Source organism: Rana temporaria, chromosome 1 (assembly GCF_905171775.1).
Source record: "Rana temporaria chromosome 1, aRanTem1.1, whole genome shotgun sequence".
NCBI lineage: Eukaryota > Metazoa > Chordata > Amphibia > Anura > Ranidae > Rana > Rana temporaria.
This window is the reverse complement of record NC_053489.1, coordinates 670,889,792-670,909,651: the sequence shown is the minus strand read 5'-3', so window position 1 is coordinate 670,909,651 and position 19,860 is coordinate 670,889,792. Positions and strand designations below refer to the sequence as shown.

Here is a 19,860-nt window from a genome sequence, read left to right as displayed (position 1 = left end):
CACTAATTGGCAGCACTGGTGGATACTGATTGGCAGAACTGGTATGCACTGTTGGGACTACACTGATAATCAGGACACTTATAATTAGTGGCCTGATGACCAGTGTAGTTGTTCCTTTCTCACAATCCTGGTTGTTGTCTCTCTTCTTGCGCTGTCATCGTGAGGAAAGGAATGCCGATAACTGGTTTGTGTTTACATCATGATCAGCTGTCATTGGATGCAGCTGATCATGTGGTAAAGGTCTGCTTTGAATGGCCCTTTACCCTGATCTGTGATCATCCTTGTCCGAAGGACATAGCAATCACAGATCCCTGCCACTGCACGCCGCAGGGGGGCACGCAGGCAGCGTGATCGCAGGTGGACGTCCATGGACAGCAAAGTAAGCCTACGCTGTAGCTGTGTTTCAACTATAGCATGTGGTTAAAAAAAATCTAGCACTGGTCAAAACAAAAAATAAAATGTTCCTCTTAATTTTAATGTAATGTTGTCTATTCCATAGAAACTAAAATAACACCCCCCTCCCCTAAAAAAAATAATAATAATAAAAAATATATATATATATATAACATTTGTTATTTTAAGTAAGGTCAAAGTTTTAAAGTTATATTCCAATAAACGGACCCATAGTAGAAATGTAAAAATGTTTCTGGTCCATTTGACATTTTTTAAAATGTAAACATTGTTTTGATGTAATATTACATGGGGGGAAAAAGCGAAGATTGAAATGTATACTAGGTATTAACAAAGTTACTTGTTTTTCTTAAACTAGCAGCGGTCGAATCATAAATAATCTCTTTTAACTAGGGTTGTCCCGATACCACTTTTTTAAGACTGAGTACAAGTACTCGCCAATACCGATTACCGATACTTTTATTTAATCTCATGTGACAGTGGCACATGTGTCAGTATTTTTTTTTTTGCAATTTATTTATTTATTTTACAATGCTTTCTTTTTTTAAGGGGGTTGGGGGGGGGTGTTTTTTTATTTTTTATTATTATTATTTATTACAATTATTTTTTTTTTTTATTTTTTTTTTTTATCAGCCCTGCTGGGGGCTATGGTGAGATATCAGATCTCTGACATCTCCCCTTTGAGACAGGGAAAGTAACTGGGGACACAGATTCCCCAGTCCCTTTCTCAGCAGCCTCCGCTGCACTGAAAATAAATGGAGAGAAGACAGCGGCTCCTCTTTATTTATTAACTGAGACATCGTAATCACAGGAGGTTACGATGTTTCAGCTATGTGAATGGACAGAGTCTGTGATCACAGACTCTGTCCATTCAGAAAACGAATGAGTCGGGTTCACCGGCTCCTACCTCTGCTCTCCATTCTGACAGATCGAGGGGGATGGCAGCACGGAGGGGGAGAAGGGAGGGGGACATATGTACGGAGGGGGAGAAGAGAGGGGGACAGATGTAAGGAGGGGGAGAAGAGAGGGGGACAAATTTAAGGAGGGGGAGAAGAGAGGGGGACAGATGCACGGAGGGGGAGAAGAGAGGGGGACAGATGCACGGAGGGGGAGAAGAGAGGGGGACAGATGCAAGGAGGGGGAAGAGAGGGTGACAGATGCACAGAGGGGGAGAAGAGAGGGGGGGCAGATGCACGGAGGGGGGAAGAGAAGGGGACAGATGCAAGGGCGGGGGGAAGAGAGGGGGACAGATGCACGGAGGGGGAGAAGAGAGGGGGACAGATGCACAGAGGGGGAGAAGATAGGGGGACAGATGCACAGAGGGGGAGAAGAGAGGACGACAAGAGAGGGGGATAGATGTACGGAGGGGGACAGATGCATGGAGGGGGAGAAGAGAGGGGGACAGGTGCACGGAAGGGGAGAAAAGAGGGGGACAGATGCACGGAGGGGGAGAAGAGAGGGGGACAGATGCACGGAGGGGGGAAGAGAAGGGGACAGATGCAAGGACGGGGGGAAGAGAGGGGGACAGATGCACGGAGGGGGAGAAGAGAGGGGGACAGATGCACGGAGGGGGAGAAGATAGGGGGACAGACGCACAGAGGGGGAGAAGAGAGGACGAAAAGAGAGGGGGATAGATGTACGGAGGGGGACAGATGCATGGAGGGGGAGAAGAGAGGGGGACAGGTGCATGGAAGTGGAGAAGATAGGGGGACAGATGCACGGAGGGGGAGAAGAGAGGGGGACAGATGCACGGAGGGGGGAAAGAGAGGGGGACAGATGCAAGGACGGGGGGAAGAAAGGGAGACAGATCCATGGAGGGGGAGAAGAGAGGGGGACAGATGCACGGAGGGGGAGAAGAGAGGGGGACAGATGCACGGAGGGGGGAAAGAGAGGGTGACAGATGCAAGGACGGGGGAAGAAAGGGGGACAGATCCATGGAGGGGGAGAAGAGAGGGGGACAGATGCAAGAAGGGGGAGAAGAGAGGCGGACAGATGCATGGAGGGGGAGAAGAGAGGGGGACATATGTACGGAGGGGAAGAAGAGAGGGGGACAGATGTAAGGAGGGGGAGAAGAGAGGGGGACAAATTTAAGGAGGGGGAGAAGAGAGGGGGACAGATGCACGGAGGGGGAGAAGAGAGGGGGACAGATGCACGGAGGGGGAGAAGAGAGGGGGACAGATGCAAGGAGGGGGAAGAGAGGGTGACAGGTGCACGGAGAGGGAGAAGAGAGGGGGGGCAGATGCACGGAGGGGGGAAGAGAAGGGGACAGATGCAAGGGCGGGGGGAAGAGAGGGGGACAGATGCACAGAGGGGGAGAAGAGAGGGGGACAGATGCACAGAGGGGGAGAAGATAGGGGGACAGATGCACAGAGGGGGAGAAGAGAGGACGACAAGAGAGGGGGATAGATGTACGGAGGGGGACAGATGCATGGAGGGGGAGAAGAGAGGGGGACAGGTGCATGGAAGGGGAGAAGAGAGGGGGACAGATGCACGGAGGGGGAGAAGAGAGGGGGACAGATGCACGGAGGGGGGAAGAGAAGGGGACAGGTGCAAGGACGGGGGGAAGAGAGGGGGACAGATGCACGGAGGGGGAGAAGAGAGGGGGACAGATGCACGGAGGGGGAGAAGATAGGGGGACAGATGCACAGAGGGGGAGAAGAGAGGACGAAAAGAGAGGGGGATAGATGTACGGAGGGGGACAGATGCATGGAGGGGGAGAAGAGAGGGGGACAGGTGCATGGAAGGGGAGAAGAGAGGGGGACAGATGCACGGAGGGGGAGAAGAGAGGGGGACAGATGCACGGAGGGGGGAAGAGAAGGGGACAGATGCAAGGACTGGGGAAGAGAGGGGGACAGATGCACGGAGGGGGAGAAGAGAGGGGGACAGATGCACGGAGGGGGAGAAGATAGGGGGACAGATGCACAGAGGGGGAGAAGAGAGGACGAAAAGAGAGGGGGATAGATGTACGGAGGGGGACAGATGCATGGAGGGGGAGAAGAGAGGGGGACAGGTGCATGGAAGGGGAGAAGAGAGGGGGACAGATGCACGGAGGGGGAGAAGAGAGGGGGACAGATGCACGGAGGGGGGAAAGAGAGGGGGACAGATGCAAGGACGGGGGAAGAAAGGGGGACAGATCCATGGAGGGGAAGAAGAGAGGGGGACAGATGCAAGAAGGGGGAGAAGAGAGGCGGACAGATGCATGGAGGGGGAGAAGAGAGGGGGACAGATCCATGGAGGGGGAGATGAGAGGGGGACAGATGCATGGAGGGGGAGAAGAGAGGCGGACAGATGCATGGAGGGGGAGAAGAGAGGGGGACAGATGCATCGGGTATCGGTATCGGGATCGGGACAACCCTACTTTTAACAAAGTGATTTCTGATTGTATCAATTCGTACAAATTAGTACTTAGGATTTAATAGTTGTTTAAAAAATACATACATGATATGAAGATTTATAACCTTTAAGAATTTCTTGCTCATATTTCATAAACTATAGCTTACCTTTCCCATGTCTGGCTGGATGTTGGATGTTTCCTCGCTCAGGCCACAATCTATGAGCTGTAGTCAGTTCGGGAAAAGCTTTCCTTTATATACATTCCCTTTGCATACATTGAAAGTAACGCTGACTTTTTTTTGTTTTCACCCAGTAAGCAGAATGTACAGCTGATTTTTTTTCTAGTATTATGTAAAGGTCACATTGTCCTGCATTGTATGCGCTCATTGTCTCTACTTGCACCTGTATTTCAAAGCTTTATCTAAACAACTACGTGGAACAAATTTTACTCCGTCTGTCAGGACTTTTTTTTTTTTTTTTTTCTGGAACCCAAAAGTCTGTTTTTATTTTCTACTCTACACTGATGTAAGGATTGCAGAAAATTACATCACATAAAAAAAAAAAATTCTAATACATAATTCTATTACACGATCATCGCATAAAGGAAAAAAAAAAAGAGTTTCTCAGTCTTTTACAAAGTCTATCCTTCTTACGAAAATAAGTTTCAGTCTTTTTATAGTTCACCTAATGAATGATTTTTATTTTTTATTTTTATGATAAAATCTCATTTATTTATATTATTTTTTCCCCCCATCTCAGGGCTGCTATTTATTTATTACAGGTAATTAACCTCCCTGGCGGTATGATTCTGTCTGGAATTACGTACCAAAAGCGGTACAATTATTTTGCAAAGAAATTTGGCGTTTTATACTGTAGGCCTGTAATTTTTAGAAATAACTCACCTAAATCTGACCAAGCAAGAGTCTTGTAGGCATCCCGGGTATGATTTTTTTTTTTAAAACAAAATTATAAATTATAATATAATAAATAATTATAAATAATTATAACAAATAATAATATAATTATAATAAAAATTATTCAATAATGTAATCAACTCAAAATCACTGAAATTTGCAGTTGCAGAATTGTCGCTGTCATTATTTAATTTTTTTTATGACGAATTTCCCCGCAAATCGCTATCGCACATTTCTGCAAGTGATTATAATTTATTATCGCTGTTTTCTAGCTGATCTAAAACCATTTTTGACATAAAGGGACACTTTTGGACAATCTACAGTTTTTAGGCAGAAATGACATTTTTTATTATATAAAAGTACATGCAGGGCACTGGGCAGACCACTAGGGACAAGGGGGGTGTGTATTTTTTACATACAGTACTGTAATCTATAAGATTACAGTATACTGTATGTAAGGTGTTTGTTTACTTTTTTGAATTTGGCGCCGTTCTCCGTCCCCGTGCGTCGTAACGTCGCAGGGAACGGAGATCGGCGGCACACGGGGACACTGTGAATCGAGCGAGGAGGTCCCGCTCGCTCACACAGCGGGGTGGCATCGCTGGATCCAGGGACAAGGTAAGTAAACCAAGCCTGTGGATCCAGCGAAAGGTAAGCCCGTCCAGCCCGAGCGTGACTCGGGTTTACCGATCCTAACATGAAAAACCAACCCCGAGTCACGCTCGGGTTTACCGTCAGGGGGGTTAACCACTTGCCTATTGGGCGTTTTCACCCCCTTCCTACCCAGGCCAATTTTTCAGCTTCCAGTGCTCTCGCACTTTGAATGACAATTGTGTGGTCATGGAACACTGTATCCACACAACATTTTTATAATTTTTTGAAACAGATAAGAGCTTTGTTTTGGTGGTCTTTAACCACTTCAATACAGGGCTTTAACCACTTGACAACCGGGCCTATTTTGGCACTTCTCTCCTTCATGTAAAAATCTATATTTTTTTGCTAGAAAATTAATCAGAACCCCCAAACATTATATATATATTTTTTTTAGCAGACACCCTAGGGAATAAAATGGCGGTCATTGCAACTTTTTTTCTCGCACGGTATTTGCGCAATAATTTTTCAAATGCCTTTTTTTAGGGAAAAAAACTGTTTCATGAATTAAAAAATAACAAAACAGTAAAGTTAGCCAAATTTTTTTGTATAATGTAAAAGATGATGCTACGCCGAGTAAATAGATACCTAACATGTCACGTATTAAAATTGCGCACACTCATGGAATGGCGCCAAAACTTCGGTACTTAAAAATCTCCATAGGCGACACTTTAATTTTTTTTTACAGGTTACTATTTTCGAGTTACAGGGGAGGTCTAGTGCTAGAATTGTTGCACATGCTCTAACGCACGCGACGATACCTCACATGTGGGGTTTGAACGGCGTTTACATATGTGGGCGGGACTTGCATGCGTGTTCGCTTCTGCGCGCAAGCTACCGGGGATAGGGGCGTTTTAAAAAAAAAAAACATTTTAATTTTATTTTTATTTTACTTCATTTTTTTATTTTTACACTTTTTTTTACATTTTTAAATGTTTTAATTTTTTTTTGATCACTTTTATTCCTATTACAAGGAATGTAAACATCCCTTGTAATAGGAATCACTGTGACAGGTCCTCTTCATGGAGAGATGTGGGGTCAATAAGACCCCACATCTCGCTTCCAGGCTGGAAAGAATGAGATCGTAAAAAAAAAAATTCACGGATCTCATTCTTACTAGCCGCAATTGCGGTTTGTTTACTTATGGGTACCTGGGCGTGACATCATCACATCTCGCCTGGGCCTCCGACAGTCATAGAGATGACTGGTGACCATCTGGTCACCAGTCATCTCTATGCCTCCCATCCGGCGCACGGCGATCATCTCTCCGGGCCCCCGATGGCACGGGAGAGCCCGGAGAAGCACCGGATGGCGGCGGGAGGGGGGGATGTCCCCTCCCGCCGCCTATAAGAACGATCAAGTGGCGGAACCGCCGCTATGATCATTCTTATGGTGTGCAGGATCGCCGACCGGAACAAAATGATATCTGAATGATGCCTCTAGGTGCACCCATCATTCAGATATCACCGCACAAAGTACAGGACGTCATATGACGTCCACCCGGGATAAGAGATCCCCTTTTTGGACGTCATATGACGGCGTGCGGTTTTAAAGTGGTTAATCACCACTGTGTTTTTTTGTTTTTTTTTTGCTAAACAAACTAAAAAAGACCGAAAATTTGGGAAAAAAGGTTTTTCTTAGTTCCTATTATAAAATTTTGTAAATAAGTAATTTATCTCCTTCACTGATGTGCGCTGATGGGGCTGCACTGATGGGGTGCAACTGATGTGTAGGGATGAGCCCGATGTTCGAATGGAACGTAAGTTCGACTCAAACATCGGGTGTTCGCCGAATTTCACACGGACGGCTGTTTTGCCGCAGATAAAAGCATGTTTATGTTTTGCTGGAATTCAAGACTCCAGGCACAGCGATCAGCTGCATTTGTACAGTGCTTTTAGCTGCGGTTGCGTTGAGCCGCGGCACGATATGGAACAGGGATACGACTTGGATCCCTGCCAATACCAAGTACTGTGTCTGGTATGAATCTTGAGGGGGAACTCCACGCCAAATTTCAAATAAAAAACAGGCATGGGTTCCCCCTCCAAGAGCATACCAGGCCCTTGGGTCTGCTATGGATTTTAAGGGGAACCCCTGTATGCCGAAAAAACGGCGTGGGGCCCCCCACAAAATCCAGACCCGTATCCAAGCACGCAGCCCGGCCGGTCAGGAAAGGGGGTGGGGCTGAGAAAGCGCCCCCCCTCCTTAACGGTGCCAGGCCGCATGCCCTCAACATGGGGAGGTAGGTGCTTTCCGTCAGGGGGGCGCCCTGCGGCCCCCCCACCCCAAAGCACCCTGTCCCCATGTTGATGAGGACAGGGCCTCTTCCCGACAACCCTGGCCGTTGGTTGTCGCGTTCTGCAGGCAGGGAGCGCACCCCTACCGATTCACCTGGCGGAATAAAAAAAAAAACACACTACACAGGGTTTTTAAAGGGGGGGGCCCGCTCTCTTCTTTAGCTCTTTTACGAGCGGGGGGCCCCGGGCTTCTGTTGCCTTCTGTCGCCTTCTTCTCTACTTCTATGTTGACACGTTGCTTCATCCCGCTGTAATGCCGTGTGCGTGGCTCGCACCAATTTATATAGGCCTCTTATGACGTCACAGTCCCATCATGCTCCGGGTGGTGACGACATAAGGGGGCGGATATCACCCGGTGACCCCGCCCCCTTATATCGTCACCACCTGGAGCATAATGGGAGCCCGGAGCCCTCGGCGGAAGAGAACCAGACGGCGGTGAAGACCGGGACCCCCCCCCGGCAGAAGACGTTGAAGAAGCCCGGGGTGGGCCCGCTCGTAAAAGAGCTAAAGAAGAAAGCGCCCCCCCCCCAGCGGAAGAGAACCAGACGGCAGTGAAGACCGGGACCCCCCCCCGGCAGAAGACCCCATTCTCATTCACCTAGGGTGGGGGGCCGGGATCTGGGGGCCCCCTTATTAAAGGGGGCTCCCAGATTTCGATAAGCTCCCCGCCCGCAGACCCCGACAACCAACGGCCAGGGTTGTTGGGAGGAGGCCCTGTCCTCATCAACACGGGGACAGGGTGCTTTGGGGTGGGGGGGCCGCAGGGCGCCCCCCTGCCCCAAAGCACCTACCTCCCCATGTTGATGGCTAGCGGCCTGGCACGGTTAAGGAGGGGGGCGCTCGCTTAACCCTACCCCCATTCCTGACCAGCCGGGCTGCGTGCTCGGATACGGGTCTGGTATGGATCTTGGGGGACCCCCACGCCTTTTTTTACCGGCGTACGGGGGTTCCCCTTATAATCCATAGCAGACCCAAGGGCCTAGTATGCCGTTTTTTTTATTTGAAATTTGGCGTGGAGTTCCCCCTCAAGATTCATACCAAAACGCAGCTGACACAGTGCACTGCGGTGCCGATAGCTGTGGTACATCGCAGCTGCACGCATTCAGTTCTATTTTTTCTATCCCCACAAAACCGCTGGTAACAAAACCGCAGGTAACCGTAGTGTGTGAAGGGTGTCATAGGAAAGCTTTGTGTTCTTCTAGCTGTGGTAAAATCCATTCTATCCGTCTGTGTGAAAGGGGCCTTAAAGTCTATGGTACACTTACATGAAATTCCAAAAGTGCTAATTTTAAAGGGTAATATGTAAGGTATTGTCATAAAAAGTGTTATAATATAAGGTACAGCGCTAAAAAATTGATATTACAAAAACTTCAATTAAGAGTTAAAGATAAATGGCATGCATGTATTAGAGCAATCGTACATGAATACCAATACTCAGGAAAAAAACATGTGCATAATTACAATAAAGTGAATATAAAATAGTAGAAACATAAGTGAATATATCAATCTAATATAATATAGTGAGTGAGTCCCATAAATCACAAATAAATGTGCATGGATCCTGGAACATCTTTCTTTGGATAAGCAAAACTTTGTGGAAAAACAAGAGAGCAAACTTCCTTCCACCAAGGGGGACACCCAAGTGCTGATGATGCAGTCTCTTTACCATCAGATGTGACCACAATCACGGTGGTCAGTAAAAGCCCAGGGTATCTTCAGCAGGACTCTTCTTTATCCATCCACTACACATCCAGGTAGAAGGCCCAACACTGGGGACTTAGGTTACTTCCGCCCGGGACTGCCTCAGCCTCTTCCCCGCACCCACACGCCGTTCTCCGCTCCCAGCACCAGACACCTCTGCTCAGCACTCAAAGCCTTACCGCGTCCAATCTCCCCCACACAGATGCCACACTGTGTCATAAAAAGTGTTTGGGACCCGGGTCCTGCCCCAGGGGACATGTATCAATGCAAAAAAAAAAGTTTTAAAAACTACCGTTTTTTGGGAGCAGTGATTTTAATAATGCTTGAAGTGAAACAATAAAAATGAAATATTCCTTTAAATTTCGTACCTGGGGGGTGTCTATAGTATGGCCGTAAAGTGGCACATTTTTCCCGTGTTTAGAACAGTCCTGCAGCAAAATGAAATTTCTAAAGGGAAAAAAAGTAATTTAAAACTACTTGCAGCTATAATGAATTGTCAGGTCCCAGCAATATAGATGAAAATCATTGAAAAAAATGGCATGGGTCCCCCCCCCCCCAGTCCATTACCAGGTCCTTCAGGTCTGGTATGGATATTAAGGGGAACCCTGCACCAAAAAAAATGGCATAGGGGTCCCCGCCAAAATCAATACCAGACCCTTATCCGAGCACGCAACCTGGCAGGCCGCACGATAAGAGGGGGGGCGAGAGAACGCCCCCCCTCCTGAACCATACCAGGCCACATACCCTCAACATTGGGAGGGTGCTTTGGTCTTTGGGGTAGTTTTTCGGTCATTGGGCAGCGTGGATTTACATCGGTGGACCTTTTTTAAAAAATAAAGGACTTGTCCCAAGGTCTCTCTTGTCTTTACCATTTTTTACACTTTTTTTGTGAATTGGTAGGGGTACAATGTACCCGTTACCAATTCAAATGGGGGGGCAGGATCTGGGGGTCCCCTTATTAAAGGGGGCTTCCACATTCTGATAAGCCCCCCACCTGCAGACCCCCACAACTACCAGGCAAGGGTTGTAGGGAAGAGGCCCATGTCCCCATCAACATAGGGATAAGGTGCTTTGGGGTCAGACCCCAAAGCGCCCTCCCCATGTTGAGGGAAAGTGGCCTGGTACAGTTCAGGAGGGGGGGGGGCATTCTCTTGCCCCCTTTTTCCCTGCAGCCTGCTAGGTTGCATGCTCAGAAAAGGGTCTGGTATGGGTATTTGGGGGGACCCCTACGCCATTTTTTTTCAATTTTGGCTCAGGGTTCCCCTTAATATCCATACCAGACCTGAAAGGCCTGGTAATGGACTGGGGGAACCCATGCCGTTTTTTTTCAATTACTTTTATCTGTATTGCCGGGACCCGACAATTCATTACAGCCGCAAGCAGTTTTAAATTACTTTTTTTCCTTTCGAAATTTCATTTTGCTCCGGGACAGTTCTAAACATGGGAAAAATGTGCCACATTACAGGCATACTATAGACACCCCCCAGGTATGATATTTAAAGGAATATTTCATTTTTATTGTTTCACTTTAAGCATTATTAAATTCACTGCTCCCGTAAAAAAACAGACGTTTTTAAGCCCCCATTCACACCTAGGCGTTTTGTCGCCTGTAGTGTGACGCCGCTGCCGCCAGAGGGATGATTTAACATTGCCCTCTATGGAGATGGTTCACATCTCCATGCCGAACGCCGTACGCCTGCCGCCTGAAAAAAGGTCCCGGACCTTTTTTTCAGGCGGCTTTCGGCGTTCGGCATAGGAGATGGAAACCATCTCCATATTGGGACAATCTTGGGGCACATCTAGGCGGACAATCGCTGCGTTTTGTCGCCGCAAATCGCGGTACAAAACGCCGCTATTTGTCGCCGCAATTCGCGGGACAAAACGCCGCGAATTTGTCTGCCTAGATGTGAATGGAGCCTAAAACTTTTTTTGCATTGATACATGTCCACTGGGGCAGGACCCGGGTCCCCAAACTTTTTATGGCAATAACTTGCATATAAGCCTTTAAAATGAGCACTTTTTGATTTTTCATGTTGACATTAACAGTATTTGTCCAAATTTTTTGCCTGTTTGCAAGTTCTGGTGGGAACCAAACCGGGGGGTGTTCGGCTCATCCTAACTGATAGGCACTGGTAGGTGGCACTGATGGGTACTGATAGATGGCACCGATAGGCAGCAATGATAGACGGCACTGACAGGCAGCACTGATGGTCAGGGCCGCTGATAGGGCAGTACAGCCAGCCCTCCAGTAGGGGGCCCGAGCAGAAGAGGGGCCCGGGAAGGAGAGCTAGCTATACTGCCTTGTGACTCCTGTGGATCACCTTGCAGCGCAGCCTGCTTTCTCCCCCCTGGCAGCTATGCAGGGGGATCGATTCTACATACTGCAAAGTGTCCCAATTTGAAGCAGAGGGAGACAGCTGCAGAGTCTCTGCCTGTGCCTCTCTCGGGTCCTGAAACTCCCCTTCCATCAGTCGGCAGTGTTATCTCTGGTCAGCGTGATGAATGAGCAGGAAGTTTGCTCCACCTCCTCACTGAGTCCTGACCTCTGATCCCCCTCCCTTCAGATGGTGCCCTCTCTCATCTGTGCACTGTGTTCACGGTGAACTCCAGGGTTTGCATTGTGCAGTCCTTCTGCTGAAAAGGGTAAGTGGGGGGTGGGGGGGGGGGGGGGTTGCTGATGCAGTGAAGGGACAGTAACTTCAGGATTTTGGAGAGAAGTAAAAATGGAGCCAGCCTAGAACTCAGGTAGCTGTCACTGCAGTATTAAGCTATGAACCAGTGTACACATTTCTCCCTCCAGCTGACAGACATATCTGCCAAAACATTTCTATACATCAGCCCTAAGGCCCCCTTTGTACTTCATGTAGTGGGAAAACATATTCCTGCACATGTTTTGTTTTTGTTTTTTTGCTTGTTTTTCGCATGACTATAGTATAACAGATGTACTATTAAACCGACCTTGTTACCCCCCCAAACCCAACCCCAACCTTCCTCCCATTAAATGGAGACCACACCAGTTGTTGTTGGGTAAAATTATAGGCCGTAGCAGCCTTCTTTATTAAAGGTAATAATTTAACATTTTAAACGTAAAACACACCTGTCATACTAACTAAACTGACGTTGGTCTCCGCAGGCAAAAGCCTCTAACTGTAAAACACTATATATATATAAACATATATATACAAATAAAACCCTATATATATAAACATATATATACAAATAACTCCTCTATTGCACTGCGGTCTCTCGTGCCCTTCTGACTGGCCTCAAGCCGATGCTGGCTCAAAGACCCTCCCGACCGCAGTGCTCCATACCATTCCCTCCAGGTAACCTCCGTTATCTGGGCACCATAATTTTCCCTGTCACCGACAGGTCTTAAATCCCTTATTTAACCGGCTCCTCCTTCACCCGCAGAGACCAAACCACGCTGCCACGACAACCTTATCAGAACCTATGGATGAAACAAGCAAACACAAACAAAACATACAACGCCACAACACTGACATACACCTTAGACCAACATAAAGAGAACAACCACAAAACAGGGGAAAAGTGGGTGGGAACTTTCCTGCGCGCTGTGCTTGCCAGGGGGCGGGAACTTGTCCTTTTATCAACTCCTCCCCCTCGCCCCCTGGCCAGCCAATCATTAATTTCGTACCCTGTTCCCTTAGTCATGTGGGCCCTCCTCGGAGTCCCTGCGTTCCTTGCTCCGGGCTTTCTTATAGGGGAACCCATTCACTTGAATGGGTGTCGCCATTTGTGTGACAGGCTCGAGAACCTTTTAAAGCATTCAGATTTGCCACATGACACAACGCAGGTCTGCTAATTGTATTCAGGGTGCCATCAACAATTAATGACACCACAAGCGCTATGTGCATTTAAATGCACTGAAAAACGTCCGCTACCTGTGAACTTTATCCCACATTCATGAAACGTCAAATGTGAATACAGCCTAATGCCGAGTATACACTGCTAGTTTTTTCCCATTCAACCCCACAGGCTGTACGAAACAAACCTGACACCTCAGGTCGGAGCCGATGTACTAACAATCCAATGTTAGTACTGAAATCTCCCCTACTGTTCTATTGTGTTCTGACAAGGGGATGCCCCCACCCCATCAGAACACTCTGGTCAGTACTCTCAGCCATTGGCTGACAGCACTGGTGAGTTGACAGACCTTTTTTGGTCATGCCCCTTCAACAGAAGCCAGCTGTCATATAGTCAGACAATACATGCCATTGATGCAATGCTTTACTTCAGAGCTGCAGTATTTTTAGAGCAGGCTGCAGAGTTTGACAGGCAGCACCGCCTGTCAAATTTCTCATCGAGTTCAATGTGGCCGCTCTGCACCTTGAAGCCAAATAATTATTTTACAGTTGCAACGCGGTCTTGCGATGTAAAATTGCCATTCAGCAATTTAAAAAAGTAAAAGTTTCTGCCATGGCTGCAAAGCACGCCATTGCGACCATGGCATTTTAGCAACTTGATATTTCCCGGGGGGGGGGGGGCCCTGTCAGGTAAGTTGTCTGGGGCCCCGTGATTTCTAACAGCGGCCCTGCTGATGGTCACTGATTGGCAGCGTTGGTAGACACTGTTGGGCTGCACTGATGATCAGGACACTGATGATCATTGGGGTAAAAGTGCCCGGTATTGAAGTGGTTAAACTAATATATGTTTTTGAAGTTTTGTAAGGTCAAAAACACAATACTTTGACATATAGACTGCATTATTAGCTTCTCAATGTTGTCAGAGAGAGTCGGAGGCTGGAGGTCATGTGATTTACAGATATTGGGCCAGATTCAGAGAGAGATACGACGGTGTATCTCCTGATACACCGTTGTATCTCAGAGTTGCGTCAGTCGTGTCTCGCTGATTTACGCGATAATATGTAAATCAGCGAGATACGCCAATTCACGAACGTACGCGGGCCCGACGCAGTCACTTTACGCCGTTTACGTAAGGGTTTTCCCGGAGTATAGTTACCCCTGCTTCTATGAGGCGCAGCCAATGTTAAGTATGGCCGTCGTTCCCACGACGAAATTTGATTTTTTTTCATTGTTTGCGTACGTCGATTCTCAAAAGCGCTGGACGCAAGTTACGCTCACGCCGAAACCAATGACGTCCTAGCGACGTCATTTGGAGCAATGCACAGGTCCACTAGAGCACAAACAGGGATCCCACAGGAAGCTTGAGCCCAAAATTCCCCAGGGCGCGGAGTCTAAGATTCAGCAGGTATTCACCAGAGCCTCTAGTGGTGAGGATGGCCTTAGCTGCAACTGAATCCAGGTCGCGACCCCCAGAGTCCCCCAGCTCACGCTCCGTAGGGCATAGAGGAGAGAGGGGAAGCAGCCACTCAGGATACAAGAGATATCATGATATGGCCTGGGGTGGAGCTATACAGGGAGGAGAGATGATAAAACAGCCAGGTGAGAGTGTCTGGCCTCTACGATGAACACATGGAGAGGAAGGTAAGCTGCCAGACATTACTGCATATCCATGACAGTACCCTCCCTCTTACGAGGCCTCCCCCGGTTAGGACCAGGCTTGAAGGAGGACTTCGAATGGAACTTCCTGAGAAGATGAGGTGCAAAGATTTCAGATACAGAAATCCAAGACGTCTCCTCAGGACCAAACCCTCTCCAATGCACACGGTACTGAAGAATGCCTCTGCAGAGCCGAGAAACCAGAATTTGACTAACCTCATACTTTAGATTATCCTCAGAGACCGGAACCGAGGTAGGGAGAGGACGAGAGGATTTATTGAGGACCAAAAGCCTTTTAGGAATAAGCAAGGGAATGAGAGGAGCAACAGGAATCAAGAGGGTCCCTCAGACCCTTAAAGATGAACTGGGCATCTAGCACTGTACCATCAGACTGGGCAGTGGTCAGTGGAACCCTGAGGTCAGGTTGGTTAGAAGGTGACATAACATAGGAGTCAAGCTGGATAGCTGAAAGACCAGCAGAATGCAGAGAGCCCTGAAAAAAAGGTTGAAAACCCCACCTGGCCAAATGAGGCAGTCTATCCAAAGGATGGATTGAGCCCCTTAGACAGGTTTGAATGGACGTAAACGTATTAGGATGAGGCGAGGTTACAGAAGGTCCTGAACAAGAAAAAGTAGGAGGCTCACTGGGCATGGACTGAACTGGCATAACTGATGTAGAGGCCGAGTGAATAGCATAGTCAGGTGTAGCTACTACCTGAATCTCATCACAAGGCGTAGCGACTGCAGAACTTGCAGACAAGTTAGCCTGGCTGTGAATCCAAGGGTGTTTAGGGACAGACAAAGGTAAATGGTTATGCAAACTGGAGTGAATGATCGGCTCAGGTTCACAGGTGGGCTCCTCATCCAGAGTGCCACATAAGCTAGAGAGTGCATCAGCCTGACTATTGCAGGACACATCCCGGAAATCACTACATGCAGTAGGAAAAGAAAAAGATACTGGGGTGGTGGCATAAGGGAGTTTATCTTTTGGGGCAACCTTGGGTAGGCAGGACGAGGAATAGGAGGGACTTCAAGCCAGGATCTGTCCTGCAGTCCAGTCAACGTGTGGAGAATGGAGCCGTACCCAAGTAAGATCCAAAACGATAGGAGTTGAGGCTTTAGGTAGGATAAGGAAGGATATCCACTCCTGGTGGAGTGTCCCTACTGACATCTTAACAGGGAGAGTCTGGAAGCATATAGGACGCCCTGGGAGAACAGTGCCATCAATCGCCAAGACCACCAATGGCGTGGTGAGAGGCAAAGGGGTAAATCTCATGGAAGATGCAATTTCCCAGTCCATGAAATTGCCAGCAGCTCCGGAATCCAGATATGCCGAGACTGAATGAGAAGAAGCGCCAACATGAAGAAACACAGAAATAAGAAGACAAGACGGTGAAGGTGATATTTCAGGGTCCAATACGCCACCTTCCAGATGTATTGAACCCGAGCATTTCTCCGGGCGAAGAGAGCAAGTGTCACGAAAATTACCTTTGCCCCCCAAATGTGACAGACTCACCCATGACATCCCCGGACCCTCTTATGTCTAAAATCGTCCACTAGGGGCATAGGACGACTGAGAAATGATATCTTGGACTACCTGAGATGGGATTATTGGGCCAGATCCTCAAAAGAGATACGGCGGAGTAACTGCTGTTACTCCGTCGTATCCCTGGTCCTAACTATGGAACTGATCCACAGACTCAGTTTCCCATAGTTAGGACGAAGATCCGACATGTGTAATTGAATTACACTGTCGGATCTTAAGGATGCAATTCTAGGCCGGCCGCTAGGTGGCGAGGCCATTCCGGCCGGCGTAGAATATGCAAATGACCAGTTACGGCGATCCACGAACGTTCCGACGGGCCCGTCGCTCTAAATCTACGTCGTTTACGTCGAGTTCCGCCGTGTAAAACTAGGGCTAAGCCCTAGTTGTCTTAAGCCATGTTAAGTATGGCCGTCGTTCCCGCGTCGAATTTTAAATTCTACGTCGTTTGCGTAAGACGTCCGTGAATGGCGCTGGACGCCATTTACGTTAATGTCTAAGCAAATGACGTCGGAGCGACGTCAGTTAGCGCAATGCACGTCGGGTAATTTACCCGACGGAGCATGCACAGTACGTCCGGCGCGGGAGCGCGCCTAATTTAAATGGGACTCGCCCATTTGAATAGGAACGCCTTGCGCCGGACGGATTTAAGTTACAGCGCCGCAAAATTCCAGGTAAGTGCTTTGTGGATCGGCACCTAACTTTAGAATTTTGCGGCGGAGTAACTTAAATCCGAAAAGTTACGTTGCGTCGCGGCTTTGTGGATAACCCCCATTATGTAATTATTATCCACAATATGTTCCAGGATATCTGTAAATAACTATTTACGCAGTCTTTCCTCCCAAGCAAAGATCCGTGCATCTGGGAGACAGTACCACAGACCTGTTGTCCCAGCAGCCAGATTAGGGAATGGAAAAGGAAGAAGCCAGCTCAACTCCCCAATGGCAGCTACACAGTTTGGGAGTGGAGGAATCCAGCCTCCTTCCCCAAAGGAGGGAATGATGTGGAGTCCCCAGCAGAAGTGCTGGCAAAAGGGCAGAGCTCTGCTGGCCCATGCCTAGCACCTACAGTGTCTCTACAGCTTCAGAAAGCTGGGGCGGTTGGACCCTCTGCCCAGCAGCAGACCAAGCCCCAGAATGTTAAAAAACACCCAGCTGAAGCACTGACAGCCAGACAGAGTCAATGACCTCTGCCCCACACCTACTCCTGTCAACTACTCCTTGCAGCCAAGATTGGCGGTCATGCGGACAGACTATGTGAGTTCACTTTGTCCGACTAACGCATGTCCAGACCAGGTGGGGGTCTGGGACCTTTTTAGTCGACTTTTGATGGGGGAGAAATGTGACAGATTCACCCGGGACATCCCCGAACCCTCTTATGTCTAAAATCATCCTATGTCCACTAGGGGCATAGGATGACTGAGAAATGATATCTTGGACTACCTGAGATGAGATTATTATGTAATTATTATCCACAATATGTTCCCGGATATCTGTAAAGAACTATTTACTGTTTGTTGATTCTGAACTCAACTGGTTAATTGTAAGAGTGACTCATTCATAATGTTGGGACACATACTGTTAGATGCTAATGTCACCAACTCCAGCCATCTGTCTGTTCTCTTTGCTAATTGACCCTGCTATTGCGTGAAGATGTCCTGTGTTTACACTTATGATAATGTGTATTGTATAGCAGGTGAGCGAGGAGACGTGACGTCTACCCTAAAACATCATATCTATGAGTCGCCTAGTCTGGGTAAATGATTAGTTAATTAGCTCATGTTAATTTATGGTCTGGTTACCTCCTCTTTAACTGTATATAAGGTTGTATTCTTGGTTTTAAAAAACACTCCATGTTCAGCAGACAAACAAGTCTCGTCTCGTTGTGTGCTTGAGAGCAGCTGGAATATCTGATATCTATATCCAGACTGATAGGAAGTGGTATATGACGAAAGCACTCAAGCGGAGTGTGGGACGTTCCGTTACATTGGTGATCAGCAGTGGGATGCTTCCTGCAGTCTGGGACATCCAACCTCCACCTGGATCCAAGGTTCGGATAGCAGAAGAGGAGAGGTACAGACACCAGCCGCCATGGAAGAGGATTTCGGAAGGAGATTGTGAGAGAAGCAGTTGCAGCACAGAGGACCAGTGTCAGAGCAGATCCTGCTGGGATGGTTTGATTCGATCCACTGCGAACTCTGGAAGGAAGCGCTAGCCCATGAGCAGCGACACCAGGGAAAGTTCTCCCCTCCAACCAGGAAAGGTACTGGTCGCAGTATGGATTGCGGGTGCTGTTGTTGAGAGAAAAACCGCACAAGGAACAGACAGCTGAATTAAGCAGGCCGGTCTGGGCAGAGATGCGGCTGGATGAGAGCTACAGAGCCCTTCGGTGGCATGTATCCCAAGCATGTCCCTGGATAGCGGATGACAGCCCAACGGAAGGCTTAAGCTACGGCGGCCTGGGACTGTTGTATGTGAAGCTGACAGGGGACTCTAACTTTGGGAGTGATTTGGAGTAGCGGTTGGATGAAATCATGGATTTCAGAGAAGGGCTACTGAACGTCTCGGAAGTGCACTGGGCACTGGAAGATATAGAGTTTCTGGCCGTTCAGCAATGGGAGCTGGAGATTGCCTACAGACGGCTGCTAAACTCTGCTCAGCGCCAGGGCTAGGCTCCCTTTGCCTGGGACTATCAGGAAATACCAGTTGACAACTCTGAAGTCCTGGCTGAAGAGTCGGCAACGTGGCAGAGTAACAGTGTGCTTTGCCAACCTGCCCCCGCAGCTATGGACGCGGAGGTCTTATGGCAGATGCAGCAAGTGCTGACTGACCTTGATGATCCTGTTTCTGCATAGGATGATCTTGAATAGAGGAATGTGCCTGTCCAGCAGTAGTGTTGAGCAGAATACGCCATATTCGATTTCGCGATATATCTCGAATATATAGTCGAATATTCGAGATATATTCGCTAAATTCGAATATTCGTGATATTTTATCGAAATGAAATGATTGCGAATTTTCGCTATTGCGAATGCGAAAATAATTGCGAATTTTCGATAACCTCGGTAGGAGCACTCTGATTGGCTCAGAATATTCGTGATATTTTATCGAAATTTCGCAAAATGCGAATGCGATATTGATGGCGAAATTTCGACAACAGCGCTAGGAGCACTCTGATTGGCTCAGAATATTCGTGATATTTTACAATACAAAATAATTGCGAATATTCGGCAAATGCGGAAGGAGCACTCTGATTGGCTCAGAATATTCTTGATATTTTACAATACAAAATAATTGCGAATATTCGGCAAATGCGGAAGGAGCACTCTGATTGGCTCAGAATATTCTTGATATTTTACAATACAAAATAATTGCGAATATTCGGCAAATGCGGAAGGAGCACTCTGATTGGCTCAGAATATTCTTGATATTTTACAATACAAAATAATTGCGAATATTCGGCAAATGCGGAAGGAGCACTCTGATTGGCTCAGAATATTCTTGATATTTTACAATAGAAAATAAAAAGTG

The 19,860-nt window shown here is 47.8% G+C and overlaps 1 protein-coding gene across 2 annotated transcripts in view; it reads right to left on the bottom strand.

Moving 5' to 3' along the window:
* The window catches only part of LOC120924624 (gamma-crystallin-3-like), a 59,087-nt gene that overhangs the window by 5,376 nt on the left and 33,851 nt on the right, over window positions 1–19,860 (bottom strand). The window contains exon 1 of one of the 2 annotated variants that reach the window (XM_040335621.1): window positions 3,912–3,990. The exons of the other annotated variant lie outside the window; for it this stretch is intronic. Within the exon in view, the coding sequence (XP_040191555.1) occupies window positions 3,912–3,920 (9 nt within the window). The 5' untranslated portion in view covers window positions 3,921–3,990. Of the gene's footprint in view, window positions 1–3,911; window positions 3,991–19,860 lie in introns of those variants that run through there. 2 annotated transcript variants of the gene reach the window in all.